Here is a 15000-nt window from a genome sequence, read left to right as displayed (position 1 = left end):
ACACACACACACACACACACACACACACACACACACACACACACACACACACACACATAGATCGGTCATACGAGCTCTGAGCTCTCTTCCGGGAGGGAAATAGCTGTCAATCACGAGTCCAACACGTGATCCAAAGACCAAGGTGAATACACACACACACATACACACAAGAGAATGTTCGTTACGAGTCACTCCGAGCAAAGATAAAATAAATAATTGAAGAAATAGATAAATGAATAAATAAATAATAAAGATCAAATAAATGAATAAATAATAGTATATAGCCCCTGTATGCAGGTCTTTATTAATGTAGTTTCTCGATATCATCAGAATACATATATACATATATATATACATATATATATATATATATATATATATATATATGTGTATATATATACATACATATAAATAAAATAAATACATAATAACGATAAAATAAATGAATAAATAATAGTATATAGCCCCTGCATGCACGTCTTTATTAAGGTTTGTCATCTGAAGTGTATAGCTCCGGTAACCGAAGGTGCCGTATGTTGTGTTATTTATTTTTTATTGCGGTTAAATATTGCGAAAGTGAATGGCTTTATTCAATAATTAAAACAAATTTTCTGTCATATACTGAAGAGTTTAGCCATTATATAGTTATAAGTCCTCTTTTTCCACAAATATAAACGAAATATTTTTCATTTAAATGTTCATGTCAATGCTAATGCGATGAAAATCATATTGGTGAAATTAATTTTACGGTATTTTAACTGGACACAAATATTTTTAACTGAGTTTATATAATATTCCACTTTATGTATTTACCTACTATTATCAATACTGCTGTTACCAACATCATTAGTAGTAATATTATTATTGTTATCATAATAACTATTATTGTTATTATTATCAATACTACTAATAATAGTAATAAAAATATCATTACTATCATCGTCTTATTTTCTGTTACTTAGCTTTGGGATATTTCTTTGGTACTATTTTATTCAATAGTAAGCAGTGGTCTATGCCATACATACATACATACATACATACATACATATATATATATATATATATATATATATATATGTATATATATATATATATAAATATATATATAAACAAAAAAATATATATATATCTATATATATATATAAATATATATATATATATATATATATATATGCGTAAGTAACCACTAGGAAAAGTAAACTAACGAAGCAGAGCGCTTTCGCATAATTACATCTTCAGTGCAGATACAAAGATAATTCCTTCTTTGTATCTGCACTGAAGATGTAATCATACGAAATCGCTCTGCTTCGTTAGTTTACTTTTCCTAGTGGTTACTTACGCATTTGTGAACACACGCTCAAAGGATTACAAAGGATTACAAAGGCAAAGCATGCCGACAGGAGACCTTTTCATCCATATCTAGGTCGGATGCAAAAAAAAAAAAAAAAAAAAAAAAAAAAAAATCATAATAATAAATTAAAACTATAACAATGTAAATAACAATTAAAATACATAAATAAATGCATTGGTATAGTTGAATAACAAACAAACAGGTAAATAGTAAATGATAATAAATTGACATATAACTAATAATAAATGAAAATCAGACAGACAAATTATAACAAAACAAAAACAAACAATATAACATAAATCATAATAATTACAGCATCTTACTTAGGTATTTATCTAAATGATTCTTAAAGCTTCGAACTGAACTGCATTGCACTACCTGTGCAGGAAGTTTATTCCATTCATTAACTACACGGTTGGCAAAGTTGTTTCTACCTACTTCCAAATTGAATCTATTTCCGGACAGTTTGAGACCATTGTTTTTATTGCATATATATATATATATATATATATATATATATATATATATATATATATATATCCTTATTCACCACCAGTGACGTGCCAGTTACTAGTGGATATTGCAATTATGTATATATATATATATATATATATATATATATATATATATACAGATATATACATATATTTTTTTTTCTGTCACATTTGGATCCAATGTTAGTCAATTAGCTACCTTGGAATCACTGATGAAGTTGGATAACGTGCTGGACTCGTGATCGACAGCTACCACCCTCCTGGATGAGACCTCAGAGGTCATTTATGGCCTTATCTATGGGTGATGCTGTGAATTTACATACACAGACACACCTGAATCCTTACACACCAGGGTTGGAGTACCGGCTCGCAGTGCAACGATATTGATATTTTATCATATTTTATTTTACTTTATTTTATTTTATTTATCTATTTATTTATTTATCTATTTATTTATTTATTTATTTATTTATTTATTTTTTTTTTTTTTTTTAATCCAAGCGTCGTTATACATTTGGATTAGTATGCGGGCTGGTATACGGGCTGAGGACGTGGGAAGTCAAGGATGCTAACATACGAGCGGTCAACTTTACGCATTTGGTGGTTGGGTCAGTTTTGCGTGGATTACATCACATACAAGTTTATTAACAGATAAGCTAGTGACGGCGTCAGGCAACCATTGTCCCTAAAATTTGTTCAAATTTCCTAAATCTTTAATCAAGGAGGAGATTTTTTTCCCTATATGTGTAATTTGATTTGTAAATAATATCAGCCTTGTCCCAATCCATGTAGTGGGTTAATTTAGTGGTATGGATGTATACCACTAAGTTATCCTGGCTGTAGTTGGTAGTCTTTAAGTTCCCTTGTTCTGGTAGGAAGGTTTCTTGCTATTTGACCCCAAATGATTATGGAGGAAATTGCTTTAACAAATAAACTGTAACACATCTCGATGGCTCTGTTGGTAGAGTTCCTGGCCGTCGCTACGGTGGTCCGGCTTCGAATCCCGCCCAGGGCTGAAATAATTTCAGGAGCTGAGATTCAAGCTGTTACTCCAACTCTCGTGGACGGGGACTTGGGTGTGTGTGTGTGCGTGTAAAGTCACAGCATTACCCGTAGATCGGTCATATATGAACTCTGAGCTCTCTTCCGGGAGGGAAGTAGCTGTCGATCACGAGTCCAACACGTGATCCAAGACCGTGGTGAATCACATCTCGATTCTTTTGCTGGAGGTCTTTGTCTATAACGCAGACACGACAAATCATTTAAGGGCGGGGTTTATGGACTGCTGTTATGAATGATACATTCCTATATGATGTGGGAAATTAGAAAAAAAATGAAATTTAAAAAATGCACCATTCTGTCCTGGGCGGAAGATAATTATGATTGTCAACTTTGTAATAAAGCAAAGGGCTTCTCTCCATCAACATGTTATCATAATTAAAAATAATTATAATAATAATAATTTTCTACCTTTTTTTGGTGGGTGGGATTTGGGAGAGGAATGAAGTAGAGATATGCGAATGTTGTAAATGGAATGAAAAATGTTGACGATTACTCTTTACGTACTCAATTATTATATATTAAAAGAAATATTATCAATTAAATTACATACATACATATACCAAAGGCTTTTTTCCCCCTTACAACTGAGGTGGCAAAAAAACAAAGGCATAAAATCCACTCCCATCCATTCCATCCCCACATACTCCACTCCCATTCACCTCATCTCTCCCTCCCTCTTATCTTGGCTCCTCCTGGATGACGGGTCATCCCTGCATCTCGCCCACTGCCCTGGGTCAGAAGCAGTGTCGCAAGACACAGCACAGGTCGCGTCATTAAATTATCAATTGAAGGGTAAATAAATCAATCGATCAACTCAGCTGTTCAGAGTCCACTGCCGAACAAAGGCCTCCTTCATAGCATTCCACGATTCACACGACCGTGCTAACCTCTGCCACGTCACTGCTGCAAACTTCTCAATCTCGTCTCTCCACCTTTTGTCTGGTCTCCCTCTTCCACGCTTCCTATCTCGCGGCGTCCAATTAGTAACACACTTGTTCCATCGCTCACCAGTCGTTCGCGCTAACTTACCTGCCCAATTCCACTTCCTCTCTTTCACCGCCTCCACAATATCTTTCACTCTAGTCTGCTCTCTCACCCAACTTGCTCTCTTTCGGTCTCTCAGCGTTATTCCCATCATTGATCTCTCCATTCTCCTCTGTGCCGTCCTTAGCTTTGTTTCCATCGCCTTCGTCAGTTTCCAAGTTTCACATCCTTATTAAGAAAATAAACTTCCCCTCTTCCAGATCAACATCCACAAAAATCAATCCTTCAACCCTGGAACTAAATTACTTAATATTCAAACACTTTGACCAACAGTAACGTTTCTTCTACGGGTAAAATCGATAACCGTTGCCGGATATCGCAGGGCCGTGGGTCTGATTTGTGTAAAGCGATAATGAAATTGTGAATACCCGAAGTGTAAATATGACAGGTGAGTTAATTAATTTTATTTGTTTTTTGTTTATCTTTTAATCTATTTACATCTCTTTGGAATTATTTATTTATTTTCATTTTACTTATTTATTTGTTGTTTTTTTTACTTATTTTCTTATTATTTGTTTGTATTAGAAACATGTAAGAGGTATATTGTGTTAAATCGCGTTAATAATATTGGTAATGTAAGAGGTTACATTGTTTGACAATTTACCATTATCATTATTATCATTGTTATTATTATTATTATTACTATCATTATTATTATTATTATTATTACTATTATTATTATCATTATTATCATTATTATTATTATTATTAATATCATTATTATAATTATTATTATCATTATTATTATTATTATTATCATTATTATTATCATTATTAATTGTTATTATCATTATTATCATTATCATTACTATTATCATTATCATTATTATTATTATTATTATTACTATTACTACTATTATTATTATCATTATTATTATTATTATCAGTTATTATTATTATTATTATTATTATTATTATTATTATTATTATTATTATTATTATTACTATTATTATTATTATTACTATTATTATTATTATTATTATTATTACTATTATTATTATTATTATTATTATTATTATTATTATTATTATTATTATCATTATTGTTGTTGTTGTTGTTGTTGTTGTTATTATTATTATTATTAATAATAATAATAATAACAATAATAATAACGATAATAGTAATAATAATGATAATAATAATAATAATGATAATAATAACAATAATGATAATAATAATAATATTATTATTATTATTATTACTATCATTGTCATTATTATCATTCTCATTCTTACTATTATCATTATTATCATTATCATTATAATCATTATCATTTAGAATTTCTTATTCAACACGAACGCGCAGTTCTGACAGTCGATCATGTATCGATCATGCCTGCGTTTTTCAAATCATTCCTGTTCTCAAATTCTGAATACGAAACGATTTTTATTAGATTTTTTCTTATTTTGGGATGCAATTACAACAGCACCCGCGAACAATCAACGAGTTTATAAAAATTATTGGACGGTTTGGTGGGGCGTTAGTGAGTGACTCAATTATATTATTTAATATTTTTCTTAGTAAAAAAAAAAAAAAAAAAAAAAAAAAACACGAAATCGTATATGCTATTTTATAACCCATTGCATTAATATATGAGAAGTGTTGTCATTATCTAACACGTCTGATTATATGCGAGAATCCATTTCAGTAGTCTTGTGGTGAGATTGTACAAAAAATGGTAGTTATAATTCTATAAATGAAGTTTCCACAAATTATGTAAAAAAAATTCATAATCTATCTATATAGCTTCTTGATTTTCCCCCTCATAAGAGGGTTAGCCAAGTCGAAGGAACACAATCACTCCCACCCATTCCACTCCCCTCCCCTACCCTTTCTTCCCTCTCATCTTAACTCCTACCGACTCCACGGGTCAGAAACAATGCAGCAAGACACAGCACATTCACAGCAAAGCCGCTTCACTTAATCGGCGGGCATCCCTCTCCGTCCCTTCATACGTACAATAGAGAAGATGGGGAGAAATCCCTTCATGGCACTCCTCACTCACACTCATCCCCCGCCTCCTCCCCTCCCTGCTCAACAGACATTCCCCTAAATATCAAATGTAAAACAACGTAGATGGAAAGTAATGAGAAACAAAGTGAACATAGAGAGTTTGGTGATAAACATAGAGGAGGCGTGTACTTGCGTGCGTGTGTGTGTGTGTGTGTGTGTGTGTGTGTGTGTGTGTGTATTCACTTGTATTCACTTGGTCTTTGGATCACGTGTTGGACTCGTGATCGACAGCTATTTCCCTCCTGGAAGAGAGCTCAGAGCTCGTAGGTCCGATCTATGGGTAATGCTATGACCTTGCACACACCCACACCCCCAACTCCCCGCCCACGAGAGTTGGAGTAACACCCCTCAGCGCTGCGATACTGATATTATTTCAGCCCCGGGCGAGGATCGAACCCGGACCTCCGTAGTGGCAGGCCAGAGCTCTAACCACAGCGCCATGAGAGGTGTGTGTGTGTGTGTGTGTGTGTGTGTGTATGTGTGTTTGTGTGAATGTATTTATTTCTATGTAAGTGCATCTGTTTGCGCGTACACGCACGCACACGCACACACACACACACACAAACACCTGCACACACACACACTTCTTTTTTCACAGGCTAATGAATAATACATGACATCGGAAAAAAATCCCATTTTACTCTAAAATGGGATTGAAGAGTGCGAAAGGTTCTAGCATGCTGGAGATGGAACTACGGGAAAGAATGGAATAATTCTTTTCCCAGCAGAAGTAATTTCATTCCATCCACCTGGCGAAAATTGTTTCGTCCCACGTTGAGTCGATGGCTTAAGAATTTGTATTTATATTTCCCAGCTGTTCCGTCTTCACGCTCAGATATACTTGTAACTACTGTATATGCTTATGAATTGCTGTCTATTGCTTGTATTTTTTCGACAAACTTACACAAAGCGTATACAAAACTAATCAAAGAGCTTCAAGAATATGTATTTACATTTCCCAGCTGTTCCGTCTTCCCGTTCAGATTTACTTGTAACTATATGCTTATGAATTGCTGTCTATTGTTTGTATTTTTTCAACAAACTTACACAAAGCGTATACAAAACTAATCAAAGAGCTTCAAGAATATGTATTTACATTTCCCAGCTGTTCCGTCTTCCCGTTCAGATATACTTGTAACTATATGCTTATGAATTGCTGTCTATTGTTTGTATTTTTTCAACAAACTTACACAAAGCGTATACAAAACTAATCCCAGGGCTTAAGAATATGTATTTATATTTCCCAGCTGCTTTCGTCTTCCCTCTCAGATATACTTGTAACTACTGTATATGCTTATGAATTGCTGTCTATTGCTTGTATTTTTTTCAACAAACTTACACAAAGCGTATACAAAACTAATCCCAGGGCTTAAGAATATGTATTTACATTTCCCAGCTGTTCCGTCTTCCCGTTCAGATATACTTGTAACTATATGCTTATGAATTGCTGTCTATTACTTGTATTTTTTCAACAAACTTACACTAAGCGAATATAAAACTAATCCCAGGGCTTAAGAATTTGTATTTATATTTCCCAGCTGTTCCGTTTTCACGCTCAGATATACTTGTAACTACTGTATATGCTTATGAATTGCTGTCTATTGCTTGTATTTTTTTTCAACAAACTTACACAAAGCGTATACAAAACTAATCCCAGGGCTTAAGAATATGTATTTATATTTCCCAGCTGCTTTCGTCTTCCCTCTCAGATATACTTGTAACTACTGTATATGCTTATGAATTGCTGTCTATTGCTTGTATTTTTTTCAACAAACTTACACAAAGCGTATACAAAACTAATCCCAGGGCTTAAGAATAGGTATCTATATTTCCTAGCTGCCTCCGTCTTTCAAATATACTTATAACGATAAGCTTATGAATTGTTGTCTATTGCTTATTGTTTTTCTTTTCAACAAACTTACATAAAGCATATTGTTTAATCGGTTTACTAAGATTAATTCCAGGGCTTCAGAATATGTATTTATATTCCCCAGCTGCCTCCGTCTTCCCGATCAGATGTACTTATAACTATATGCTTATGAATTGCTGTCTACTGGTTGTTATTTTCTTTTCAGAAAATTGACACAAAGCGTTTTGTTAAGACGACTTCGTTCGTTAAGGAATAAACTCACATAGAATTGAATTTCAGACGCTTTTTTGGGGGCGGTGGTCTATATTTTGTTTAATGTGTTTTTTTCCCGTAGACTTCCACCAACGTCTTTTCTACTTTAGAAAAATCAGAAACAAAAAACCATCTCATCTTCTTTCCTTCCTTTTTGCTTCCTCTTTCTTTACCCATATGTTTGTTTCTCTCTTCTTCATCCCTTTTATTTCTCTCTCTCTCTCTCTCTCTCTCTCTCTCTCTCTCTCTCTCTCTCTCTCTCTCTCTAACAACGACAATGGCCCTTTTCTGAAGAAAGGTACCAACACCACAGACAAGAGAGAGAAAGAGAGAGAGAGAGAGAGAGAGAGAGAGAGAGAGAGAGAGAGAGAGAGAGAGAGAGAGAGAGAGAGAGAGAGAGAGAGAGAGAGAGAGAGAGAGAGAGAGAGAGGAAGAGAGAGAGAGAGAGAGAGAGAGAGAGAGGAAGAGAGAGAGAGAGAGAGAGAGAGAGAGAGAGAGAGAGAGAGAGAGAGAGAGAGAGAGAGAGAGAGAGAGAGAGAGAGAGAGATAGAGAGAGAGAGAGAGAGAGAGAGAGAGAGAGAGAGAGAGAGAGAGAGAGAGAGAGAGAGGAAGAGAGAGAGAGAGAGAGAGAGAGAGAGAGAGAGAGAGAGAGAGAGGAGAGAGAGAGAGAGAGAGAGAGAGAGAGAGAGAGAGAGAGAGAGAGAGAGAGAGAGAGAGAGAGAGAGAGAGAGAGAGATTTCGGCACCAGTACGTCTTCGTGTGCTATTTATACACACAGTTTCCATCATGTCCTAAAGCCGCCAAACTGTCCACAAGTACAAAAACTCTATCAAAACTCCACAAGTACAAAAACTCTATCAAAACTCCAGTCCTTTACGTCTTATCCGACGCATCCTACTCTGATCCTAACAACATCCGTTCGATGATATTTTGACGCAGCCTGAAGGAACTTCCCCCCGTCTTCTCTATTTTCCGCATGAGGGGACGGAGACGGGATGGGGGGGAGGGGAGGGGCGCGTAAGTGAAACGGTTTTGCTGTGGATATCCTTCGTTTTGATGCATCGCTTTTGACTTCGGACAGTGGGCAGAGGACAAGAACGAGACTTTATCCACGAAGAGCTAAGATATAGAGGGAAACGAGTGGTTTATGGGAATGGGTGAATGCCTTTGATTTGGATACTTCACTTATAAAGGTATAGATAGATAGATAGATAGATAGATAGACTTTCGTTCGAAATATTTTACTCTCCCTCTAACGCCACTTCCATTATTTTTTATTTAATTTTCAATGTCTTCAAAATCGACAATTTTGCCTCTTTCGTGTTAATGAAATTCTCCATAGATAGATAGATAGATAGATAGACAAATAGATAGAAAAATAGATAGACTTCCGTTCGAAGTATTTTACTCTCCTTCTATCACTACTTCCATTGTTGTTTTATTTATTTTTTAATGTATTCAAAATCGACAATTTTGCCTCTTCCGTGTTAATGAACATCTCCATAGATAGATAGATAGATAGATAGATAGACAAATAGATAGAAAAATAGATAGACTTCCGTTCGAAGTATTTTACTCTCCTTCTAACACTACTTCCATTGTTGTTATATTTATTTTTTAATGTCTTCAAAATCGACAATTTTGCCTCTTCCGTGTTAATGAACATCTCTATGTATAGATAGATAGATAGATAGATAAATAGATAGATAGACAAATAGACTTCCGTTCGAAGTATTTTACTTTCCTAACACTACTTCCATTGTTTGTTTTTTTTTGTTTTTTTAATGTCTTCAAAATCGACAATTTTGCCTCTTCCGTGTTAATGAACATCTCTATGTATAGATAGATAGATAGATAGATAAATAGATAGATAGACAAATAGACTTCCGTTCGAAGTATTTTACTCTCCTAACACTACTTCCATTGTTTTTTTGTTTTTTTTTAATGTCTTCATAATCGACAATTTTGCCTCTTCCGTGTTAATGAACTTCTCCATTTACTCGCTTCATTTTATTCTTATTTTTTCTATCTTTCTTTAATCCTTTCGTTCTTTTTATCGTTTTGTGGCATCGAATTCTCTTTTCTCATCATTAAATTTTTTTATCAATATTCAAACTCATCATTAGCCTACCTCCTTTACCCCCATTCTCATGTCTCTCTCTCTCTCTCTCTCTCTCTCTCTCTCTCTCTCTCTCTCTCTCTCTCTCTCTCTCTCTCTCTCTACTAGATAAATTAATTATTTTCGTCATTCCTAGAACACTGGTCATACAATCCATCTCTACGTCTTTATGTTCCATCCACAACTCACATCCCACAATGAGAGCCAATTCCCGATCCTCAAAGACATCTCAAGGATTTCCGTTTCTTCCTTTATCAATTCAACGTACTAGATGACCTTCCAGGCGTGTTTGTGTCTCATTTCCTGTCACCCCACTCACACAACGGCAAACGTCAGTGTGGCGGTAGGTCAGTGTCGCCCATAATGCTATCACCTAATACGTATGGTCGAGTTCACATTTAGTTTACAATCACAGCCATTCGAACACACCAACGACAACTTTACATGTACTTTTCACCATACATACACCCTTACCAAGCCGGATTTAGCCACCGTGGTGAGGTACAGGGGCTGTAGACTTCAGGGGATAGGCCAGTCCTGAAGTGGACCATTAAGGCTGAATTATACTACACACACTTCTTGTATCTACTACCAAATGTATTTATATCCACTCATATATATATATATATATATATATATATATATATATATATATATATAATGTGTGTGTGTGTGTGTGTGTGTGTGTGTGTGTGTGTGTGTGTGTGTGTGTGTGTGTGTGTGTGTGTGTGTGTGTGTGTGTGTGTGTGTGTGTGTGTGTGTGTGTGTGTGTGTGTGTGTGTGTGTGTGTACATATATATATATGTATATATATATATTTTTTTTTTCTAAGACAATTAAGGCTGAAATCAACTGCGTTAGTGGCTTTGACGAGAGTAGTATTCTTTGTCTTAAGAAATACCTTTCTATTGGAAGCGTCTGAATGTGCAGCTATTCATTTAGCCAACAGAGGGAGAATAAAGATATTCACAGTTGAAGACCGACTAATTGTATTCAATGAAAATAACAGCCTGAGGTTTAATTTTTTTTTTTTTTTTTTTTTTATCCAAAAACATATCACTTTGTGTTGGCAACATTCAAAAAATCGCAAGAGTCAGTGTGCCGTTTATTTGCTTTTTTTTTTTTTTTTTACATTTTAATTCCCATAGTGTTCAGAAGATCTTAATGGTTCTTTCACAAGACCTTTGGTCATACCATGTCATTTACTTCTTACTCTTTCTATTTTTAACTTGTTCATAACACACAGAAACCGCATTTAACATAACTACTTGTCACTACTTGAAGGTTTGACTGTAATCATTAGTGTTAAGAGCTCGACTTTTTGATTTAGTTTCTATTTTCTTTATTTTATTTAAGATTCTTTTTAATTATATTTTTTGAATTTTACAAACGACTTTATTATTGTCGATGATGATGGTTCGGACAATACAGTTCCCATTTTCTATGATACTTGCTTTTATCTTATTCAATTATATTTTTATCTATTTTTGATCTGTTCTATTTAGTATTATAAGCATGTGTTTGTTTTCTTATTTATTTGTTGCTTACTTATTAATGTCTTTATTTATTTATAATCTATTCATTCAATTATTTATCTATCCATTTATTTGTTTATCAAAATTTCGATGCTCGTTATCCCATACTCTCTAATGACTAAATTTGGTCTTCCACTTTTTCTTATTTACCAAATGCCCGTATGGCACTAAATTTAAGCACAGCAAGAAAATGCACGCAGCGTGTGTGTGTGTGTGTGTGTGTGTGTGTGTGTGTGTGTGTGTGTGTGTGTGTGTGTGTGTGTGTGTGTGTGTGTGTGTGTGTGTGTGTGTGTGTGTGTGTGTGTGTGTGTGTGTGTGTGTGTGTGTGTGTGTGTGTGTGTGTGTGTGTGTGTGTGTGTGTGTGTGTGTGTGTGTGTCTGTGTGTATATGTGCGTGTGTGTGTGTGTGCGTGCACGCGTGTGTCATCCAAATATGCCCCTCTATCACGAAGGTAACCTTTAAGCGAAAAGAATTATCTATTGTTAACCATGAAGTTAACTATCAAGCTTAAACGAGGTCAAACTGAGCCTCTCCGCCCCTGAAAACAGCGCTTAATAATCTTAATTAATACTGCCCAACTCTTAATAACCTATTCCAGCATTTCACAACCTTTTCCATTCCATTCCCCTCTTCATCAATTCTCAACGTTCCTGGCTCCCCTTCATTTTTCTCTCAAATTCCATCCCACCAAAATAGATAAAATAATAATAATAATAATGATAGTAATAAAATGTTAATGACGAGAGTTCTTTTGTTTTATTACAAAGTTAACGATCATAATCAGAGAAGCTTTTTATCTATATTCAGTTTCCTTAGATTATATAGAAATGTATAGTCAGCAACAGCAGTCCATAAACCCCTTAAGTTCTTGTCTGGGTCCATTTGGGTTCCGTAGCCCGTAGGCTAAGAACCACTGACCTATTCTATACAAAAAAAAAAAAATAATAATAATAATAATAATAAAATAAAATAAAGTAAAATAAAATAAAATGAATAAAAAATAAATAGATAAATAAATACATAAAATAAACGAATAATGTCAAAAAACAACAATGTTTACCTTCTGTCGGGCTTGTGGTTATTCGTTGAATTTCTGTGGTTTTTATCAATGTTGTGGTTGGAGATGCGGTTGACAATACTGAAGTAACAACCAGAAGTAATATCATGGACTGTAGGGCTCGTCCCATTGTCATTACACTGAAAAGAAAAGAAAAGAAATAAATAAGCAAAAATATGCTAATTTGCAACTCGTGCCCTTAAATTTAGTAAATATATTCTCATGTTTCGAACAAAGCATGAGAATATTTCATAGGAATATGTAGGGTGTATAATATATACATATATATATATATATATATATATATATATATATATATATATATTATATATATATATAAATATATAATATATATATATATATACAGTATATATATATATATATATATATTATATATATACATATATATATATATATTTATATATACATAGATATGCACACACACACATACATACATACATACATACATACATACATACACTAGCAGATGAATCACAAACCTGGCACATGATCCGATAATATAGTTGTTACCACTAAAGAAAAAGAAACACGATATTCCTAAGCGCTTTTCTGTAAGCCCTATCTGTATCTCCCATTAAGGGATGAATTACACGAAAGCGCTTGGGAATTTCGTGTTTATTTTTCCTTATTCATAACCAGCATGCGTATATATACCGTGTACATACATATATATATATATATATATATATATATATATATATATATATATATATATATATATATATATACTAAAATTGAGAGCTCTCCAATATTTAAAACGAATTTCCGATATTTATAAAATTCCTTCCAGTTACTGGAAGCGCTTTTTAATGTTCTGGTATATATTTGAAAAATATTTTTGTTCTGAAAAATGAAGATTTCTGAAATTTAAGGTCTTTCAATAGAGAAAACTGAAAATGTGCGTATAATATGTATATATATATATATATATATATATATATATATATATATATATATATATATATATACATATATATAAGTATATATACATATATATAATGTATATATATTCATATATATAATATATATACAGTATATTAATATATTTATATATATATATATATTAACATATGTATATATATATATAAATATATATATACATACATATATACATACATATATACATACATATATATATACATATATATATATATATATATATATATATATATATATATAGATATTATAATATTTGTGTATGAAACACACCCTGACACGTTAGATTAATATACTAAGAACGAACGGTTCAATATAAATAAAAACAAACTCAAGTTGATCGGAAATCATACATAAAAGAAGACTATGAATCCATGAATACGATTTGGGGGGAACGTGATGCGGGTATGTAAATAAACGTGTGGACGAAAGCAAATGCAAAACCTGACTAAAAACGCAAGCACAAATATTTATAAACACGCACAAACGATACAGGTAAGATTTCTCTCTCTCTCTCTCTCTCTCTCTCTCTCTCTCTCTCTCTCTCTCTCTCTCTCTCTCTCTCTCCCTCTCTCTCTCTCTTCCTTTCTCTCGCTCACACACATCCTGTACACATACACACACGTACATACATACATACATACAAGCACATATGCATACATACATAAAAACACATGCACTCATAATTCGTAACAACAAAATTTATGAGCTCAGAGCTTTTATGTTCATATAATTTTATACACAATAAAACCGATGTTTTATGTTATAATAAATCATCAACTTCATATACAATAACAGATACATGAATAACGTTTCATTTAAGTTAGGAAAGGCTCAAACTATCAAATAACCTAAGGAAAAATGATAACGATAATTAATTGACAAAATAAAAGACATATATATATATATATATATATATATATATATGTATATATATACATATATGTATATATATATATGTATATATATATATGTATATATATATATGTATATATATATATATATATATATATACACAAATGATCTAACTCGATATATTGCGAAATCTCACAGGACTAGACGCAAAATTACGAGCCGAGGATATTTTCTACCCAGCCCAATTTTTACATGATACAGAATTCAAAATCTTTGTCTGACAATTTTTTTTTTATTTGTTCAAAAACATTACCTAAAACAAAAAAATAATATTAAGTGAGAACTATGTGACTGCACACACACACACACACACACACACACACACACACA

At 33.1% G+C, this 15000-nt stretch overlaps 1 protein-coding gene across 9 annotated transcripts in view; it reads right to left on the bottom strand.

Annotated features, from left to right (window-relative positions):
- The window catches only part of LOC143019952 (uncharacterized), a 573751-nt gene that overhangs the window by 242696 nt on the left and 316055 nt on the right, over positions 1-15000 (bottom strand). For all 9 annotated transcript variants that reach the window (XM_076175988.1, XM_076175980.1, XM_076175981.1 and 6 more), the window contains one exon: positions 12802-12938. In XM_076175988.1, the coding sequence (XP_076032103.1) occupies positions 12802-12938 (137 nt within the window). The remainder of the gene's footprint in view (positions 1-12801; positions 12939-15000) is intronic.

The sequence above is a fragment of the Oratosquilla oratoria genome, chromosome 38, assembly GCF_046742065.1.
Source record: "Oratosquilla oratoria isolate Oo_2021 chromosome 38, ASM4674206v1, whole genome shotgun sequence".
NCBI lineage: Eukaryota > Metazoa > Arthropoda > Malacostraca > Stomatopoda > Squillidae > Oratosquilla > Oratosquilla oratoria.
The sequence above is the reverse complement of the archived record's forward strand: the minus strand, read 5'-3'. Positions and strand labels throughout refer to the sequence as shown.